We start from the raw sequence: 20,893 nt of genomic DNA, 5'->3' as shown, positions 1-20,893 counted from the left end.
TGGTGCGGCTGGTCGCTGCCGTTCCTTGGAACCTTCCTTTCAGGGAGGATCTGCTGTCCCAAGGGCCAATCTTCCATCCTTTACATGGATCTTTTGATGGATAGAGGTTTTTCTGTGATTCCAACGTTTAAAAGCTAGGAAATCTTCTAGGAAGATCGACTATCGTGCATGGAAGTCGTACGTTGCGTGGTGTGAGTCTTTCTCGGTGGCTCGGATCTTGACCTTCCTTGACTGGGGGTTGAGCAGAAACTTGTCTTGAGTACTATCAATCAAGAGTCAGGTGTTGGTCTTTAGCAGTCTTCCTTCAACGGGCTTTGTCCACATACTCCCTGGTGCATACCTTTCTTCAGGGAGTTAGGCACTTGGCACCTCCCGTGCAGTCTCCGTTGCTGCCTTAGGACCTCAATTTAGTGCTCTGTCATCCAGAAGCCTCCTTTTGAGAATCTTGGCGGGATTCCCCTGCTTGCGCCGTCCCAGAAGGTGGCCTTTTTGGTGGCTATCACCTCTGCGCGCAGGGTGTCGCAATTTGCGGAGTTATCCTGTGGATCACAGGGATAAGGGGGTTCTTCGTCCCTGTCCATCGTTCCTCCCAAAGGTTGCCTCTGATTTTCATTTGAATGAAGACATTCTGTTGCCTTCCCGGTGTCCCAGGCCAAAACATCTGTAGGAAATTGCTTTTGCATGCCTTGGAGGATGTGGTCCGGGCGATTGGTGTGTACCTGGCAGCTACGGAGTCTTTTTTTAGGAAATCAGACTATTTGTGCTTACAGATGGGCCTCGGAAAGGGTTGTCTGCTTTCTCTGCGACCATTTCCAGATGGCTCAGACAGTGATTCAGATGTATTCCATCAAGGGTCTGGTTCCTCCTTTCACTGTCAAGGCGCACTCTGCTCTGGCGCTCATTGCCTCTTGGGCCTTCCGTCATGAGCCGTCAGTGACACAGGTTTGCAAGGCAGCCTCCTAGTCGTTGGTGCACACTTTCACAAAGTTATATAAAGTGGATGTGTTGGCATCTGCGGATGCCTCTTTTGGCCGCAAGGTTTTGCGGGCTGCTGTTTTAGAGGACCTGGTCTGTGTGTGTGTGTGTGTGTGTGTGTGTGTGTGTGTGTGTATGTATCAGTGTTAATTTTGGCAGCAAATTTCAATTTAGTTTTAGTCTTGGGACTAAAATGGCATTTTAGTTTTAGTGCCATTTTAGTCTTCTGCAAGTGTTTTTAGTTGTAGTCGTATTTAGTCGACTAAAATTCCAGTACATTTTAGTTGACTAAACATCTTATATTTTAGTCGACTAAAACGTCCTACATTTTAGTCGACTAAAACTCATTTTAGTCATCTAAATGGTCATGGTCAGGTCAGAGAGGAGGCCTGTAATGCTGCTGCCTGCAGTCAGTGCAGTGAGTGCACACAGTGCTGCTCAGTGCTGGATGGGGGTCTCAGGTTTAAGGGTGGTCTCTGGTCTGACTCTGAACTGAAGTTGTTGAACAGGATGGGCCAGGCGGGCCTCAGTGGCCTATATGCACGCACACAGTCCTGGATGGATGGCGGAATCGGATTAGCTAGTGGTGACTGGTGAGTGGTCTGAGGGGACTCAGGGAGGCAGTAATAGCTGGCCTGGTTGATAACTCACAGTGGGTGCTCTGCTCTGGATGTGGTGGTGGCCGGGTGCCAGTGCCGTGTGATGAGTCGGGCCTGGCGCGTCTGGCTGTAGTGCTGCAGTGCTCTGGTGAGGTCAGGTGACTGGTCTCGAGTCGACTCTCTTGTAGTAGTCCACTCCTCACGTTGGACTTCACGTGGCACGCCACGCCAGATGCCACACAGGCGGAGCTCCGTGAAAACCGGAAGTTGGGTAAACGTCCCTGCCACACATTCTCGTTTAGTTTTAGTTCGTTAACGAAAACGGATTTGATTTTCGTCATAGTTGTCGTCATTTGACGAAAATGTGCTATACTTTGCATCTCGTTTTCGTCAGTTGAAAAATGCCGGTGACGAAAGCGGTGAAGAAAACGTTTGCGTTGACGAAATTAACACTGCTGTGATGTAATTGCACATATTACCTGAATATATTACCAACATTAAATATTAGGGAAAAATATAAGCAAAACCTTTTTCTTAATTGCTTAGTTTTCAGCAGCTTAGTAGATGCTCCTTACTTATGCATATGCGGTGGTGCAATACATGTTTAAACTGTAATGTGCTATTATTACATGCTCTGGATGGAATTGTGTTGCCGATATAGAAATGGCCAGCAGAGGAGTGTTAATTTTTTGATGTCAATTTTTTATTTAGTTTTAGTTATAGTCTTATGACTAAAATGCCATTTTAGTTTTAGTCGTATTTTAGTCATCTGAATTGTTTTCGTTTTAGTCATATTTGTCGACTAAAATTGTGTTAATTCAGTCGACGAAAACGTTTTAGTCGACGAAAATAACACTGGTATGTGTGTGTGTGTGTGTGTGTGTGTGTGTGTGTGTGTGTGTGTGTGTGTGTGTGTATGTACACACACACACACACACACACACACACACACACACACACACACTATAAATATATATATATATATATATATATATATATCTCTTTACTAATGGGTTGTGCGCCATCTACAGGAGTAGACTAGGCAGTGAAAAGTTTTAACTCTACAAGCCTACATGGGCTGTCCCTCACGACATAACCCCAGACACACTGTGGTCTCAAATTAGTTTAGTTTCTTGCTGCCTAGTTTAGAAGTCGGACCTAGGTTCCCTGCTGGGACTTCAGTCTCAGTTTTTATTTTATTTTGAGAATGTTTTTCTCTTTACTCAATATCGCTAGCTAGTGTTAGGGGGATTCTCCTGGTGAACTGCAAGGGACAGCCGGGCTGGAGTTTCGCACTGGATAATCTAGATCCTTATGGTCTCACAGCCTGGCCGAGTGTGAGCAGGTTGTGGTCCGCCCAGGCCTCGCCACGACAGACCCCCGGTGGATGGGGACTAGCCTGGAACGCCCTGAGTCGCAGAGTACCCCCACTAAGGTGGGAGGCGAGCTGTTTGGGAGTGGAGACCACCCGGTCCATGGTATGGTGAGTGATGCATCACCCCCCGTGTCCTTGTAGCAGACCTCTTGAGGTGGAGATGTGGGCTCATTCCTGGGGATAACAGGGCTGTGTTTTCTCTGAAGGATCCCCCTAGGCCTATCAGGACAAGCCCTGCTCTCCCCGCCCCGCTGGGGGCGCTATTGTCAGCATCTGACTCCTGGGGGGGGGGGTACTGAGGATGTTACCTTGTCCTGGGGGGTCCCTTTAGGTGGATTCCTGCGGTGGCCTCATTTGGAACCATTTAAATTTGATGTCCCCTCAATATAACTTCACACAGCCATTAATGTCTAAACTGCTGGCAACAAGAGTACACCCCAAAGTGAAAATGTTTAAATTGGGACCAAAGTGTCAATATTTTGTGTGGCCACCATTATTTTCCAGCACTGCCTTAATCCTCTTGGGCATGGAGTTCACCAGAGCTTCCCAGATTGCCACTGGAGTCCTCTTTCAATCCTCCATGACGACATCACGGAGCTGGTGGATGTTCGAGACCTTGCTTTCCTCCACCTTTCATTTGGGGATTCCCCACAGATGTTCAGTAGGGTTTTGGTCTGGAGACATGCTTGGGCAGTCCATCGCTTTTAACCTCAGCTTTTTTAGCAAGACAGTGGTCGTCTTGGAGGTGTCTTTGGGGTCGTGTTGGAATACTGCCCTGCGACCCAGTGTCCTAAAGGGAGGGGATCATTCTATGCTTTAGTATGTCACAGTACATGTTGCCATTCATGGTTCCCTCAATGAACTGTAGCTCCCCAGTGCCGGCAGCACTCATGCAGCCCCAGACAATGACACTCCCACCACCATGCTTGACTGTAGGCAAGACACTTGTCTTTGTACTGCTTACCTGGTTGCCGCCACACACGGTTGACACCATGTGAACCAAAAAAGTTTATCTTGGTCTCATCACACCACAGGACATGGCTCCAGTAATCCATGTCCTTAGTCTGCTAGTCTTCAGCAAACTGTTTGCAGGCTTTCTTATGCATCAACTTTAGAAGAGTCTTCCTTCTGTTCCTTCTGGGAGACAACCATGCAGGCCAATTTGGTACAGTGTGCAGAGCCTCAGAGTTCTTTGCCATGAGGTGCCATGTTGAACTTCCAGTGACCAGTTTTTAGAGAGTGAGAGCGATAACACCAAATTTAACACACCTGCTCCCCAATTACACCTGGGACCTTGTAACCCGAACGAGTTACATGACAGCGGGGAGGGAAAATGGCTAACTGGGCCCAATTTGGACATGTTCACTTAGGGGTGTACTCAATTTTGTTGCCAGCTGTTTAGACCTTAATGGCTGTGTGAGTTATTTTGAGGGACAACAAATTTACACGATTATACAAGCTGTACACTCACTACTACATTGTAGCAAAGTGTCATTTCTTCAGTGTTTGCATAAAAAGATATAATAAAATATTTACAGAAATGTGAGGGGTATACTCACTTTTGTGAGATTGTGTGTGTGTTTGGATATGGAGATAGATGGATGTATGTATGTATGTATGTATAATCTCTATCTACCTCTGAATATATTTAAAACAGATTTCTAAGCTCCACCTACCGACCAGCCTGCGACCAACCAAATTGACCTGTCCAACAGTATGTGTTAAAAACAGGGGTTTAGTTGCACACATTTTGCAAATGCGTAAGCCACAGAGCCCCCCGGCAAGGCACCCAGTTTTCGGGGGACCTAACTAATTTCTGCGAAGTTCCAACAATTGAAGCACATGAATTTAAAATGGACAGGGCATTGGCCACTTTTTTGTGCTATGAATTATATTGGCCAGGCAATGCACTGACCCCTTTGCTCCCATAATGCTCTGTGCGGAGTGTTCAGTGTGCCCCTGTGCCTTTTAAGAAGGGGTGGGCTCCCTTCAGGTTCATCTGGCCTATACCTGCCCTTTTAAATGCATGTGCTTCCATTGTTGGAGACTCAGAGATTAGTGTTAGGTCCACATAAAATGGGTGTGCCTTGCCGGGGCTCTGTGGCTTATGTATGTACAGTAAAACCTTGGTTTGAGAGTAACTTGGTTTAAGAGCGCTTTGCAAGACAAGCAAAATTTTCAAATAAATTTTGACTTGATATACAAGCGATGTCTTGATATACAAGTAGCCTCAAGTTACAGCGGAGTATAAAAGAGAAGAGAGGCTCCTCTAAGTGTGGCAATATGGTTAAATTTAATAAAGGTACAACATTTAGCAACTCACATGGTTGATGATTGGAACAGGCACATCTAAGGATGCAGGCATCAGGGGTAAAGCTGTCCACATAGGACCATCCTCCGGACCATCATCTACATCATCCTTTCCATGCTGCCCCTCACTTTCAGATCGCTTTACTGCAGGGTGGTCTTCCCGGTCAGGATTACAGACTAGCAGCGGCGGTGCAGAAGATGGTCTATGTGGACAGCTTTACCCCGGATGCCTGCATACTTAGATGTGCCTGTTTTATTCATCAACCATGTGAGTTGCTAAATGTTGTACCTTTATTAAATTGAACCATATTGCTACACTTAGAGGCGCCTCTCTTCTCTTTGATACTCTGTAGCTCCTGCTGGATTTTGCTTCCAATCTCCTTGTGGAAGCGGCTATTTGTGGATGGCAATTTTATGGTTACACAACCTATCGCAATGCTATAATCTTTTTATATGGACTATAAATTGAAGGATTTATGAATAAATGGTTGTGGAACGAATCATCTGAGTTTCCATTATTTCTTATGGGAAAATTCGCTTTGATATAAGAGTGCTTTGGATTACAAGCATGCTTCCAGAACGAATTATGCTCGCAATCCAAGGTTTTACTGTATTTGCAAATGTGTTCAACTAAGCCCCTGTTGGACAAATCTATTCGGTTGGTTGTGCTCCTTGCTGCAGTGACTAGTTACAGGTGAGGGAAGTAGTCACTTTTTTTGACACTGCTCCTGATCTTCTTAACCATTGGGTTATACTGCCCCCTACAGGAGTAAGACACTAGGCAGAAAAGTCTTGCTACACCTATGGACAGTCCCAGGAGGTATTCTCCCTCTCCCTGCTATAGGTACTAGGTTTACTTTTTTTTTTTTTCTGCTGTCCCAAGGGCAATTTTTCCATCCTGCTTTAGTCGCTGGCTCTGACATCTTGGCTGTTGAACGCCAGGTGCTGATGGATAGAGGTTTACCTAAGTCTGTGATTCCAACGCTGTTAAAAGCTAGGAAATCTACTTATAGGAAGATCTACCATCATATGTGGTAGTCCATTGCGTGGTGTGAATCACTTGGTGTTCATCCTCATTCTTTTTCGGTTGCTCGGATCTTGACCTTTCTTCAACGTGGGGGTTGAGCAGTAACTGGCCTTGTGTACTATTAAAGGCCAGGTGTCTGCCTTTAATGGTCTTCTTTCAACTTCCCTTGGCCACACACTCCCTGGTGCCTACTTTTCTTTAGGGAATTCGGCACTCCTCTAGTGTGGTCTCCGTTACCACCTTGGGACCTCAATTTGGTGCTCAGTCCTCCAGAAGCCTCCTTTTTCAGAATCTGGGGGAGATTCCACTGCTTACGCTGTCCCAGAAGGTGGCCTTTTTGGTGGCGATCACCTCTGTGCTCAGTAGGGATGATCGAACGGTTCGGGTCGACCATCGGTTCAGCCCGAACATTGGCTGTTCGAGGTTCGGCCGAATTTAGAACTTTTTGCCCAAAAAGTTCGGAATTCGGCAACCAGAACCGACCAAAATGCAATGGGACAGGAAATGGGCTTTAAAAGCCTATGATTGGACCAGAACCATTAGCAAAAGCCAATTGAGGGGGCAAGAGAATGCTAGGAATGTGATTGGAGTGACTAGGGGGTCCATAGACCAATCATTAGTGAATACGCCCCCCAGTATATAAGATAGCCCCCGCCAAATTCCTAGCATTCTTATACGGGACATTGAAGAGAGTGGAATGCTGTTCTGTTACTTCTGTTACAAAGTGTCATTTAGCAATTTTTAGTGTGAGGAAAGGGATATCTAGTGTAGTTGGGGTGCTCTTTTACACTTTAGTTAGCTTTAATTTATTCAGTTTCTGTAGGGAAAGTGTTAAGTGTAAGGGGACCGTAGTGTAGTATAGGGTTAACTGACCGTGACTGCTATGGCAGGGTGACAAAACCCTTCCATATCAGGGTGACCGCTATAGAGAAAAGCTAGTTTCTCTGAAGTCACTTTCGCTGCAGTAATATGGCTTCGCCGCCGCCGGCATTCTTTTTGGCTGCAGGCGTCCATAGGGATCTTTTGAGCACATGTTTGGAGTCAGACATGACATCTGAACATGTGTATAGGGGGTATATATACACACCCATGTATGTATATATACCAGTGTTAATTTCGTCGACTAAAACGTTTTCGTCGACTAACACAATTCAGATGACTAAAATACGACTAAAACTAAAATGGCATTTTAGTCTTAAGACTAAAATACAACTAAAACTAAAATGCCATTTTAGTCAAAAGACTATAACTAAAACTAAATCGAAATTTGCTGCCAAAAATTAACACTGGTACATGCTCAAAGCATAAATAATAACATATTAGATTTTTCACTCCAGGACCTGCAGTAGTATATAATGAGTTTAGAAATTGTAGAGAAATGCTTAAATAATGCATTACAAATTACAATTGAACTACACCCATTTGATTATAGATGACTAAAATTAGTTTTAGTCGACTAAAATGTAGGGCGTTTTAGTCGACTAAAATATACTGGAGTTTTAGTCGACTAAATACGACTAAAACTAAAACACTTACAGAAGACTAAAATAGGACTAAAACTAAAATGCCATTTTAGTCCTAAGACTAAGACTAAAACTAAATTTGATTGCTGCCAAAATTAACACTGATATATACACCTAGACATATATAGGTGTGAAAGGAGCAGAAAAAACTACTTGCGCTAATGAAATAATTAACACCAATATAGTTACGCTCCTATCACACCTATATATGTCCAAGTGTAAATATACATATAAGTATGTGTGTATATATACCACTATACACAAGTTCAGATGTTTTGCCTGCCTCCAAAAACCCCAAAAAGTGCCTGCAACAACACACCTGGGCGTTTTTTTTTGTTTTTTTTTTTTTTTGATGCTAGCGTTTTTTTGGGCATTTTTTGGGGTTCTTTGGAGGCAGGCATAACATCTGAACTTGTGTATAGTGGTATATATACACACATACTTATATCTATTTCACACTTACATATATAGGTGTGATAGGAGCGTAACTATATTGGTGTTAAATATTTCATTAGCGCAAGTAGTTTTTTTCTGCTCCTTTCACACCTATATATGTCTAGGTGTGTATATACATATAAGTATGTGTGTAAATATACCACTATACACAAGTTAGATGTTTTGCCTGCCTCCAAAAAATGCCTGAAACAACACACCTGGGCGTTATATATTTTTTTTTTTTTGACGCTAGCGTTTTTTTGGGCATTTTTTGGGGTTCTTTGGAGGCAGGCAAAACATCTGAACTTCTGTATAGTGGTATATATACCACTATACACAAGTTCAGATGTTTTTCCTGCCTCCAAAGAACCCAAAAAATGCCCAAAAAAACGCTTGCTACTAAACCGGCAATGTGTGAAAAGCGAGAAGCCACTAACCTGTTTTTATAAGTGACAAAATACAAACGATCTTTTTTTTTTTTTTTTTTTTATGGTTCTGGACATGCTACAGAGCTGAAACTTCACAGGTACACTTTTTAGACCCCCCAGATACTAAATCCAAAGAATTTTTTTTTTTTTTTTTTTTTAATAATTGGCTCTCTATCAAAAATGACACTTTTTAAGAACTTTTTTTGTGTGATTAATAGTCCCTGGGGTATGACCCAGAACCCTAGGCACTTTTTAGGGGCATTTATTGGGTTTTAGGGCTTCAAAATGGTGTTTTTTGATTACCGAAGTTCGGGTCCCATTTGATTTCAATGGGGTTATGAAATCCGGGCCGAACTTTCGGGAAGTTCGGATGATCTGGCCGAACTGAACTTTTGAAAAGTTCGATCATCCCTAGTGCTCAGGGTGTCAGAATTGGCGGCGTTATCCTGTCCACCTTACTTGGTGATCCACAGGGATATGGTGGTTCTTAGTTCCTGTCAGTGGTTCCTCCCAAAAGTTGCCTCTGATTTTCACTTGAATGAAGACATTGTGTTGCCTTCCCTGTGTGCATGCCTTGGATGTGGTCCAGATGATTAGGGTGTACCTGGCAGCTATGGAGTCTTTTCGGAAATCAGACTATTTGTGCTCACGGATTGGCCTCGGAAAGGGTTGTCCGCTTCCTCTGCGACCATTTCCAGATGGATCAGACAGACGGTGGTTCGGGCCTATTCCATCAAGGGTCAGGTTCCTCCTTTCGCTGTCAAGTCACCTTCTACTTGGACACTCAGTGCTTCCTGGGCCTTCCGTCATCGGACGTCAGTGATGCAGGTTTGCAAGGCGACTACCTGGTCGTCTGTGCACATTTTCACAAAGTTCTATAAAGTGGATGTGTTGGCATCTGCGGATGCTTCCTTTGGCGGCAAGGTTTTGCAAGCTGCTGTTTAGAGGACTTGGTCCTCTTTGAGGGTGTTTTTTTTTTTTTGAGCTCCTGTTTACCTGGTTGGCTAGTTTAGCCTTGGGAATTTATATTTCGCTCTTCCCACCCCTCATGTTTAACACTGCTTTGGGATGTCCCAATGCTTAAGATGATCAGGAGCGGTGTCCGTCAATGATTGAAAGAAAAAATTGGATTTTTTTGACTTACTGTAAAATCAATTTCTCTGATCCTGGACAGACACAACACCCACCCCTCTGTGGAGTTGTAATTCTTCTGACACTGCTTGTAACAAAACTGAGTACCTATAGCAGAGAGAGGGAGTTTACCCCCTGGGACTGCCCATAGGCGTAGCCAGACTTTTTTTATTTTTTTCTGCCTAGTGTCCTACTCCTGTAGGGGGCAGCATAACCCAATGGCTAAGAAGATCATGAGCAGTGTCCATTATTGAACATCAGAGAAATGGATTTTTACAGTAAGTAAAAAATCCCATTTTCATACACAAACTGGATGGCTTGCCAAATGTCACTTTATCTGACAATAGATGTTAATTATAATTTAAGATTGCCACAACTCTGGGGCTTGTGGTGAAGAGGAAGCCAACAAGGCGAGCAGGGAAAAAACTTGCAAAAAAGAAAACAAAGCTACTGGCAGCACTGCAGGAGAACAAGAACATGCCATAAATGAGATGTGTGAAAAACAAAGAATGCCACAGGATTTTTCTGCACTTTTCTTTAGTCTTATCCACAAAGTAGTGTTCACATATGAACTATATTGAGTATCCTCATCAATGTAGATGTCTGCATGCTTTGTGTTTTTGAATAAGATGTGTAAAAAAAAATAAATAAAATTTTTTTGTAAATTTCCATGTGTATATTGTAAAATAAATTTAAATTTTTGTGTATATAGTAAAGAATTATTTGCCAAAATATAACTTTAATGTATGGGAAGATGTATTAATATGCATATTGATTAAAATCAATTACAGTGAATTACAATTACAGCAACCAAACCGTTTTTACCTTTTTTGTCTGGTCTCGCAAGTATCACTTGACTCCATTCCTCAAGGTCCTCAAACTGTGTGTTTTTTCTGTTTTCCAGCAGGCAAGATAATTAGAGCAAACCTGTACATTGCCTGGATTGGGTAAAGTACATGAATGTCAGAAGTGTTTTTGTAGGCCTGGGATGTCCAGGGTTTTAAGAAGCTAAAGCAGTAGAGCATTGAATGTCTTTTACAAACAAATCAAATAACCTCTTGTGCTCGAGTTGGATGTTTTGGCAATCAAGAACCTCAGGTCTTCGACAACTTGAAGCTAGGCAAGACTTTGCAGCCCCTGAGGAATAGGGGAAGGCTGAAAGGAACTCGTTTTTTTCAAAGCTTTTACTTTATAGTCTAATTGTGCAGTTAGATTTACCAATAAATATACTATGTGATGGCAATTTTTTGCATAGAAATTGAAATGTTTTGGTAGGACCTCACACTGGAGATAGTATTTAGTACATCAAAAGGAGATGTGCTGACATATTGTGTGTTGCTTTAACAGGTCTGAAGCCTTCTGGAAAAAGTGGGTAATAAAGCATTAAAAACCATGCTTGGGGTTGCTTCAACTGAAAAAGATGGAGATTCCAAAACCCAGACCTGGGCTTAAAATGTCAACTCCCTACAGCCCCCAATTCCAAAAAGTTGGGACACTGTGAACTGTATGTAAAAACAGAATGCAGTGATTTGCAAATCTCAAACTCATATTCACAAATTAAAATAGAAAACGCATTAAAAGAGAAGTATGGGAAATTTTTTTAGTTGTAGAATCATTCTTGCCTAGGTGGTTGTAGCATCGCTCCAATGCTGCACCTGTCCCCCACTGTCTGTAAGGCTGAGAACTGAGCCATCAAACACCGCTGGTTGCTCGGTTCTCAGAGATTTGTGGCAATCTGCGTTTTTTTTTTTTTTTTTTTGTGGGACTGCGACATTGCGGCGGACAGATCAGACCCTTGACTGACCTTTTTGAGACTTTTGGTGGTGCCAGTAACATTACTACAGTAATCAGTTCTATACATATGCACTGTTACTGTAAAAATGACACTGGCAGGGAAGGGGTTAACTTTATTGTTGATGCAGGGGTTAAGTGTGTCCCTAGGGGCGTGCTTCTAACTGTAAAGGGGTGTGGCTAGCGATGTAACCACAGAGACATACGATCCTACATAGCAGGATCGTATGATCTCTGCAGTTAGATCAGGGAGAATGACAGGCGGCTTTGTTTACATCAGCCGCCTGCCTTTCTCCCTCTCCACGGGGAGATCGCAAGTGACCGGCGGACATGGAGTCCGCCGGTCACGCGCGCGGACTTGTTAGGGAACGAGCGGGGGCGGGAGCGCGCCTCCGGCGGCGTGCGCTCGCCCCCTAGAGGCTCTCAGGCTGGCGACATAGTACTACGTCACTTTGCCTGTACGGGGCTGACCACCGCAGTAAATAGTTGTGCGGCGGTCGGCAAGTGGTTAATTATGAAGAGCGTCTTCAATCGCTTAATTTATTCTCCCTGGAGAATAGAGCCTGAGAGGGGACATGATAGCATTTTACAAATACCTCAATGGTGATCTCAGCATAGAAAACAGCTATTCAGTCGAAAGGATTGCATGAGGACGCGAGGACATAAAATGCGATTTAGAGGAGAAGCGTTTTAACCTCAGGCAACGCAGGGGGTTCTATACTGTAGGGGCTACAAGATCACAAGAGGTAGTTTCTGCGGGAATTATGGCTACTTTAAAAAGACTCGTGGACCTACATCTCAAGGATCAGAACATTAAGGGATATGAGAGATGATTACGGCCACACACGCCTACACAGGTTGAACTGGATGGACTATTGTGTTTATTCAACCTCAACTACTATGTAACTGTGTAATAACGCCTTCCCGCCACCTCTCCGGTTCTTAGAGGGCATCCATGGACGTCCTCCCAGAACCATGCATCGGAGCACTTTGTGACAGCTGTGTCAAAAGGACACAGCTGATCGCAGTAAAGGGCCAATCACTGGGGCCCCTTTACCATGTCATCAGATGTGTCCCAGTCGCAGCTCATCACATGTAAACAGACTTGCCAGTTATCGGCAGTCCTTTCCTCGCACGTTGTTGCTCTGAAATGATGATATTGGTAGTTTTGTGTGTACTTTGCTAATATGGAAGAAAAAACAAGCCATGTTTATAACTGAATGCTTCTGATCACATAATAAAATGTGTTGTAGTGTGTCTGGTTGCAACTTATGATAGCTGTTCTATGGTTATTTTCAAATTTTTACCAAGCAATGCTCTTCGACTCCTGGGGATGTGAGGCTTACAGGTTAGACCCTTTTTATTACAAAAATAAATGTAAAAATACTTGTATAACAACAGTTATCCTTAACAAAACTTTAGAAAAACTGGTGAAATTCAACATTTTGAGATCTTGACTCTCCTAAAATGTCTTGTATAGTGGCTCTTTGCTTCGTAAGTACTGATACAATTAAATGTTCAGCAGCACATTGTTTAAAACATTTCCTAATTGTTAATGTAGTTCATAACACTAAAGAGGTTTTTGTTCAAAATCGGCCCAATACTATTTGTACTCATGAATATAATTTAGCTTAGTTTGAAATTAGTTGATGATTAATACTAAATCTTTTTAGATTGCTTCTTTATCAATTCAGAGGCACATTTTTATCCATGAACAAAATGTCTTTTTCCGCTTCCTTCCAAAAACATTCACATGTATCGCATGTATGATATGCATTTGGGGTTAATAATGCAACAGTCGAAGAAGAATGTCCTGGTTATATGGTTTCCCAAAAATGTAAAATTTGCTTCCATAAAATGAATATGAATGCCTTTTGTGTCACGAGTGGCTGTTGCATAATAGGGAACATTGAAAATGTGACCTTTTGTTTCTGAATTCCAAAATTTAGATTGTAAGCTCGCCTGAGTAGGAGTTTTCCCTTTTTTTTTTTTTTTGTCTCTTTTTTTGTCTCTTCTAGTATTTAATGTCAGTTTGTGTACGCTGCTCAAAAAAATTAGAGGAACAGTTTTAATCCCAGTATAGCATCAAGTCAATTAAACCCCTGGTATTTTGATCTGGTCAGTTAAGTAGCAGAAGGGTTTGTTAATCAGTTTCAGCTGCTTTGGTGTTAATGAAATGAACAGGTGCACTAGATAGGCAACAATGAGACAACCTTCAAAACAGGAAGGCCCCTTTCACACATACGGACATGTCGATGGATGAAAAACAGACAGCAATGAATTTCTATGGAAAAACTTATGACAATGGTGATCATTAATTTACATCCATTTTCATCCGCTTCGGTCAACAATCGTTTTTTTTGAACTGATGAAACCCCAATTTGTCATCCATTTAAAAAAAAAAAACTGATCAGATGAAAAACTGATGTGAAACTGATGTTGACTGATAAAAACTGACAAAGTGACTGAACTGATGAAATGATTGGTCCCTATATGTAAAAGGGGCCGACTAGTTTTACAGGTGGAGGCCACTGCCATTTTTTTTCCCCTACTCCCTTCTTTTCTGACTCTTTTTTTTTTTTTTTTTTTTTCACTAGTTTTGCATTTGTAGTGTCACTACTGGTAACATAAGGTGATACATGGACCCTATAGATGTTGCACAGGCAGTCCAACTCATCCAGGATGGCACATGAATACATGCCATTGCCAGGTTTGCTGTGTCTCCAAACAGTCTCAAGAGCATGGAGGACATTCCAGGAGACAGGCAGTTGCTCTAGTCCATATCAGTATAGATATTAAGCATGATATGTTTTACCATTTGAGATCTGATGTGTTTTCAAAGTGTTTCTTAAATTTGTTTTTTGAGCAGTGTATTTAAAAATTCACATACATTTTGCTTGTGCTTCATTTTTGTAGTGGCAAAATGTTTCTTCTGTTCATGGGTTTTCAGCTCTTCTCCCAGTAAAGAGAACTGGGTAGGACTTCCAGTTGTGTAGTCAGGTGAAGCTTTTCTGCTGGTAACCTAAATCTGCTGGAAATTTACAGTACCCTTACTGGCAGAGTGGGGGGCATAAGACGTACACAGCTCTCTTCTCCCTTTGTACTTTACAGGTTATTAACAACCTTTATGGATCTCTTCATGTAATATAACTATTTTTTTTTTTTTTTTTGTAATGCTTTAAACACTTTAACAAAATGTTTTAGGTTGACTGTGAAAACTATGTTTATTTTCAGAGAGAACAGGATATGAGAATAAGTGATATGGGCGTCCGTGGAGCAATAAACATGGGAGGTAGGGATATTTACTGAAAACAAGTGCTTTTTATTCTTTTCATTAAACACCGTAATTGGAAAACTGTACCCAAGTATAATGTTCTCAAAATGCAAAAAGGAGATCTGAACTAAAGTGTGCAACCTATCCTGTATTCTGGGAATTACAACTGGAATTTTAGTTCTGTTAATTGTCAGAAAAATGGTGGTGCTAGCAAGCCGGGTTTAAAATGAAATCCAGCTATTTTTTTTTTATTTTTTATTTTTTTTTGTGTGACGAGGTAAAAATTAAAAAAGCATATGTGGTACATACCTGCAATACATGTATTTTACTGTGTTTTATCCTTTTTAAAGACCCGACAAGTATAGATAATTTTTGATCTGCCAAAAATGCACTTGGCGGTTATCCCTTTTTCTGTCATACCTGTTTGAATTTTTTGCATAGGTGTTTAAAATGTGTGGTTTAGGCCAAAAGATTAGATAAAACCTCTAAACCTATATTTTCTGAAAGCAGGGATTCTTGAGAATAAAATGGGAGTAGTTCTTAGCAAAACTGTCTGTCAAATATATTTTCAGTAAAAATATTATAGTTAATTTTAGGGTGCACGAAGATTACATACCATCCAATTTTAGTGAAATATAAAAGATAAAGTTGCAGCAATTAGATACCCATCATGTCACACCATGTCTTCAAGTGTGCTCATGACAAACTGAAGTTTCATTACCCCAAATTTTCCAAAGCCAATACTTTTTAAAGCTTTTACAGGTGGTCAGTTTTTAGAGCTGGCTGTTAATGATTGCCCTAGAATTTACTCAACTCAACTTAAAAACTTACCTTAAAAGGGGCAATATGTAGCACAATTGTGGGTTTCACATGTTGCTGCGCCCAATGGAGGGGCTTTAAAACTTATGTACGTGGGGATCGGGGGCTTTGAAACATATTTTTTTTTAAATATTGCCTAAATATAGGAGGCAAATAGCCCCCTATGTTACTGGCATTAAGTCCTAGTAACTGCTTCAAGGTTGCCCACCGCACCTATACTGCAGCTATACATGTATGTGATCTGGCATTTCCAGGTACAGGGTGTTGCGCCCGTGGCCCTGGCTGGATTGCCTCTCACCACTGCACATGCTAATCTAAGCGTGTGACAGAGCACATCTGTGCTGTTTGACAGCACATGGCTCTCTACAGACGGCAGTGATGTATCATTGTTTTTCTCCCTGCAAGGCATGGAGTAAAAAAAGGCACATCTCTCAGTAAAAGCAGCAGATGCTGCAACAGTAAAAATTATTAGACACACAGTGAACCCGTTGCCCCTTCCCAGACAGTGTCAGTATAGTGAAAGTGCATTTCTCTATCGTTCATTGACGGACACAGTTCCTGATGCATATCAGTAGGGTTATACTGCCCCCTACAGGAGTAGGACACTAGACAGAAGAAAAGTTCTGCCTATGGGCATTTCCAGAGGGTACGCCCTGCATAGGATGTCAGTTTTAATCTGTCTAGTCAGGAGTAAGGACCTAGTTCCCTGCTGGGACCTCTGGTCCTGGCAAAGTTGTTTTTTTTTTTTTTTTCTTCTTTCTAGTTAATTTTTTTTTGTTTGCTCTGGTGAGATCTACAAGCAACTATGCCTGATCTGGGTGATGAGCTGGATGTATAGATCCAGTGGTCACCCCATCTGGCCACGCGGGCCCCTCCCTGGGACTGTTGGACTCTCACAATCCTGGGTTCCCCTCTGTCCTGTCACGCATCCCCTCTGTTACCTGCCTGACCCCCCTCCCCCCATACGCTGGGGACTGTGGGTTTACTCCCTGGGGCTGAGACCACGTTTCCAGGCCGAATGGGGAGTCGGGCAATGCGACGGAGGAACGTTTGGGGGGGGGGATGTCGATCTGTTCCTCCAGGGCCTAACTGCTGATCGATCCCCCTGGGAGGTGTCCTGTGGGTGGAGCCCCTCCCTATACCCTGGGCAGTGTCTCAGCTCATTTCCTTTTGGATCGAGCTCGCTACGGACACGTGCAGACGTTCTGGGGCCTTCTGCTGCATCTTGGTACAGTGGTTCTGGGGGTCTCTATCTGCTTGGGGTCTCCGCCGCGATTGCCTGACCTTCGGGGGGGGGGGGGGGGAATTTGGTCACTATTCAGCTTTTTGCTGACGGGTTCCCCTGGTATAACATGGACCCTACAGATTGTGTCCCTACCCGAGCCCCTGGGGGAAGGCCGCAGGGCCCTCCCGGATGCCAGCTGTCTACCGATGCAATTTTGGCGGTCCTGGAAGCGTTTGTGTCGCGGGTGGAGGTTGTCTTTAAAGGGCGAGGTGCTAAGAAATGCCCTCTGCCTACCCCTGCCTCATCTGATGTATTATGTTCTGAGTCTGACTCAGCCACTGCAGACCGGAGTCTCCCTGTTGGGTCAGCTACCACGCGCTCTGTCTCCTCTAACAGTGAGGTTGCCATTTCTACCTCCGCTGCCGTGCAAGATAAGGCGCTAGTGGACGCACTAGTTGTTTGTGCATGAGACCCTGAACACTGCTCCCATATTGGGCCGCCTGTCGGTTTCGGCAGTGGTCCTTCAGCGTATACTTTGGCTGAAGTGCTGGTCTGCAGATCAGACTTCAAAGAAGGCCTGGACTGATCTACCTTTTCAAGGAGATCGCCTGTTTGGAGCTACACTGGATGACGTCATTAAGGGTCTCACAGGGGGGAAGAGTAACTTTCTTCCACAGGCTAACAAGGGGGTAAGGACCCTCGTCGCAGACGGGGTCCCCCCTCCTTCGCACACAAGTTTTTTTTCGTTCCTCAGGGTCAGTCGATAAGGCGAAGTTTCAACACTCCCTCGGGCAGGTCCAAACAACCCTAGTCTGGCAAACAAAAATCCGGTTTCTCCAGACCTGCGGATTAGACCTGCTCGGCCTGATGTTGCACCCTCACTCATACCTGGCCCTGTGGCTATCCGGGATACCAGACACATGGGTTCAAGAGGTCATATGGTCCAGTTGCAAGATCGAGTTTGTCAGTCCCTCTGGTGAGGTTTTTCCCTTCCAATGTGCGACTGTCCCCGGATCGCTTGCTGGCGCTCTCTGGGGCAGTTCAGAACCTTGGCAACGGGGTAATAGTTACGGTTCTGTGTGTGTGGAACGTTTTCAGGGCTTTTATTCAAACCTGTATACGGTTTCCAGGAAGGAAGACAAGTTGTGTCCAATTCTGGACCTGAAAGCACTAAATTGCTTTGTGCGAGTTCAAAAGTTCAAGATGGAATCGATTCGCACAGTGATGGCCTCCCTACATCAGGGATATTTCCTGGCCTCCATAGACATCAAAGATGCCTACTAACATCCTAATCTGTGTTGATCACTATCAGTTTGTGGCATTGCCCTTTGTTCTCACCTCTGCTCCTCGGGTCTTCACAAGGTATTGGCCCCGATCCTGGCGCTGTTGCGGAAGCTGGGGATATCGGTCCTGGGTTACCTGGACTATCTTCTTCCCTACGCGGAGTCTCCTACAGTGCTGGAAACAAATTTGTCAATCACCAGAACTCTGGAGTAGTTCAGGTGGAATCTGAACCTTCAGAAGTTGTCTTTTGTCCCTTCCATGAGACTGGATTACTTTGGACTCATCCTCAGTCAGGGTGCTTCTTTAAGAACTCCAGACTGTGTTTCAGCTGTTGCTGACCAGCAAATGGTCGTCCCTTCGGACCTGCATGAGAGTTCTGTCGTCCTTCCAGGTGGTCCCCTTCGCTCAATTTCACACAAGGATCCTCCAGAAGGAAATTCTTCTCAATTGGAACAAGAATCCAAATTCCCTGGACATTCAGATGATTCAGCTGAGCCAGGTGGCCAAGGAGTCCCTGATCTGGTGGCTTCAGTCCCTGATGCTCAAACAAGAGAAATCCTTTCTTCCTATAGATTGGACAATTGTCACCACGGATGCAAGTCTGTCCGAATTGGGGGGTGGGGGGGGGGTGGGGGAGTTCTCGGCAGGTTGTCTAAGGAGTCGGGTCCCTGTTAAAATCCAGGTTACCGATCAATGTTCTGGAGCTCAGAGACACCCGGCCTTGCCTAGTCCACTGGACTAAGTACCTGCAGGGTTGTCCAGTGCTCATTCATGTCAATCACCAAGGGGGCACCAAAAGTGTCCTTGCAGGCATCGTTCATTGGGTGGAACTCTTTGTTCCAGCTCCCTCCACTGTTCACATTTCAGGAGTGGAAAATTGGCAGGCGAATTACCTCAGTCGACAAGCCTTGGATGCGGGGAAATGGTCCCTCCATCCGGAGGTGTTCCAGCAGTTGTGCCGTCATTGGGGCACTCCAGATGTAGATCTGTTGGGGTCTCTGGTCAACAGAAAAGTTGTTTTTTTTTTTTTTTAAGGTTTGTGGCCCGCACCCTCTGGCTGACACCGCAGACGTGCTGGTGGCCTGTGGGGTCAGTATCAGCTGATGTATTCCTTTCCTCCTCTCAAGTTGCTGCCTAGACTGCTTCGCAGGATCAAGGCGGAAGGGATCTCGGTCATCCTTGTGGCTCTGGACTGGGCTCGCAGAGCTTGGTACGTCGACCTAGTCAGACTAGTCGCAGACGCTCCTACTTCCTCTCAGGGAGGATCTACTGTCTCAAGGGCCAATCTTCCATCCTTCCAATCTTCCATTCCGCGTCCGATAATAAATCTTCCTAGAAGTCGTATATTGCGTGGTGTTAGTCTCTTGGGGCTTAACTTTGTCTAGGGGGTGCGGCACTTGGTACCTCCGGTGCGACTTCTGATGTCACATTGGGATCTTAATTTGGTGTTATCGGTTCTCCAGAAACCTCCCTTCGAAAGTATTCGGGAGATTCCCCGGCTTACCTTATCCCAGAAGGTGGCCTTTTTTGTGTCTATCACCTTTGTACGCAAGGTTTCAGAACTGGCGGTGTTGTCCTGTCGTTCTTCCTACCTGGTGGTTCACAGGGATAATGGTACTTCATCCGGATCCGTCCTTCCTTCCGAAGGTAGTTTCCAGTTTTAACTTAAATGAGGACATCGTGTTACCCTCTGTGTCCTAAGCCAAAAAACATTCTCAGGAGTTTGCACTGCATACTCTGGATGTGGTTCGGACAATCTGGGTGTACTTGGCGACTACTGAGTCTTTTCGAAAGTCAGATTCGCTCTTTGTTCTCACGGATGGTCTAAAGGGCTGCCTGCGTCTGCTTCGACTATTTCCAGATGGATCAGACAGTTGGGCAGGCTTATTCAATTAAGGGTCAAGTTCCACCTTTCCCTGTTAAGGCGCATTCTACTCGGGCGCTTAGTGTTTCCTGGGCTTTTTGCAATCGGGCATCTGTGCTTCAGGATTGCAAGGCGTCTGCCTGGTCGTCTGTTCACACCTTTTTACCAAAGTTTATAAGGTGGGTGTGCTGGCATCTGTGGATGCCTCTTTTGGCTGCAAAATTTTGCAGGCTGCTGTTTAGGGGGCTTTTTGGCCTTCCTTGAAGGTGTTTACTGTTTTTGTTTCAGGTGGATCACCTCTTGTTGTTCTGATGAGTCCTATGTTGCCTGGTTGGCTGTGTTTAGCCTTAGGGACTTGTTGTTTTCTGTGGTTCCCACCCCTCATTTTATGGCACTGCTTTGGGGCGTCCCTACTGATATGCATCAGGAACTGCGTCCATCAATGAACGATAGAGAAAACAGGATTTTTGACTTGCCGTAAAATCCTTTTCTCTAGTTCATTGACGGACGCAGTACCCGCCCCTCTATTTTGAGTTGGATTGGTTTTACTTCTCTGACACTGCTTTGATAAAAAAACCATCCTATGCAGGGTGTACCCTCTAGGACTGCCCATAGGCGTAGCCAGATCTTTTCTGTCTAGTGACCTACTCCTGTAGAGGGCAGTATAACCCTACTGATATGCATCAGGAACTGCTTCCGTCAATGAACTTAAAAAAGGATTTTATGGTACATCACAAATCCAGTTATTCTTAGTCCCACTATAAGCCGCTGATCACCGCTATTAGTATAATCAAAAACAATTTGGTATAAATACACCATTGTTTGTAGATGCT

At 44.0% G+C, this 20,893-nt stretch overlaps 1 protein-coding gene across 4 annotated transcripts in view; it reads left to right on the top strand.

The window, feature by feature from the left end:
• Positions 1-20,893, top strand: part of PSPC1 (paraspeckle component 1) — a 166,246-nt gene that overhangs the window by 44,772 nt on the left and 100,581 nt on the right. For 2 of the 4 annotated variants that reach the window (XM_082244862.1, XM_082244861.1), the window contains exon 7: positions 14,829-14,886. The exons of 1 other annotated variant lie outside the window; for it this stretch is intronic. In XM_082244862.1, the coding sequence (XP_082100988.1) occupies positions 14,829-14,886 (58 nt within the window). Of the gene's footprint in view, positions 1-10,169; positions 10,311-14,828; positions 14,887-20,893 lie in introns of those variants that run through there. One more of the 4 variants, XM_082244863.1, reaches the window with a different exon arrangement.

Source organism: Pelophylax lessonae, assembly GCF_965119305.1.
Source record: "Pelophylax lessonae genome assembly, chromosome: 2".
Taxonomy (NCBI): domain Eukaryota; kingdom Metazoa; phylum Chordata; class Amphibia; order Anura; family Ranidae; genus Pelophylax; species Pelophylax lessonae.
This window is presented reverse-complemented; position numbering and strand designations above follow the sequence as displayed.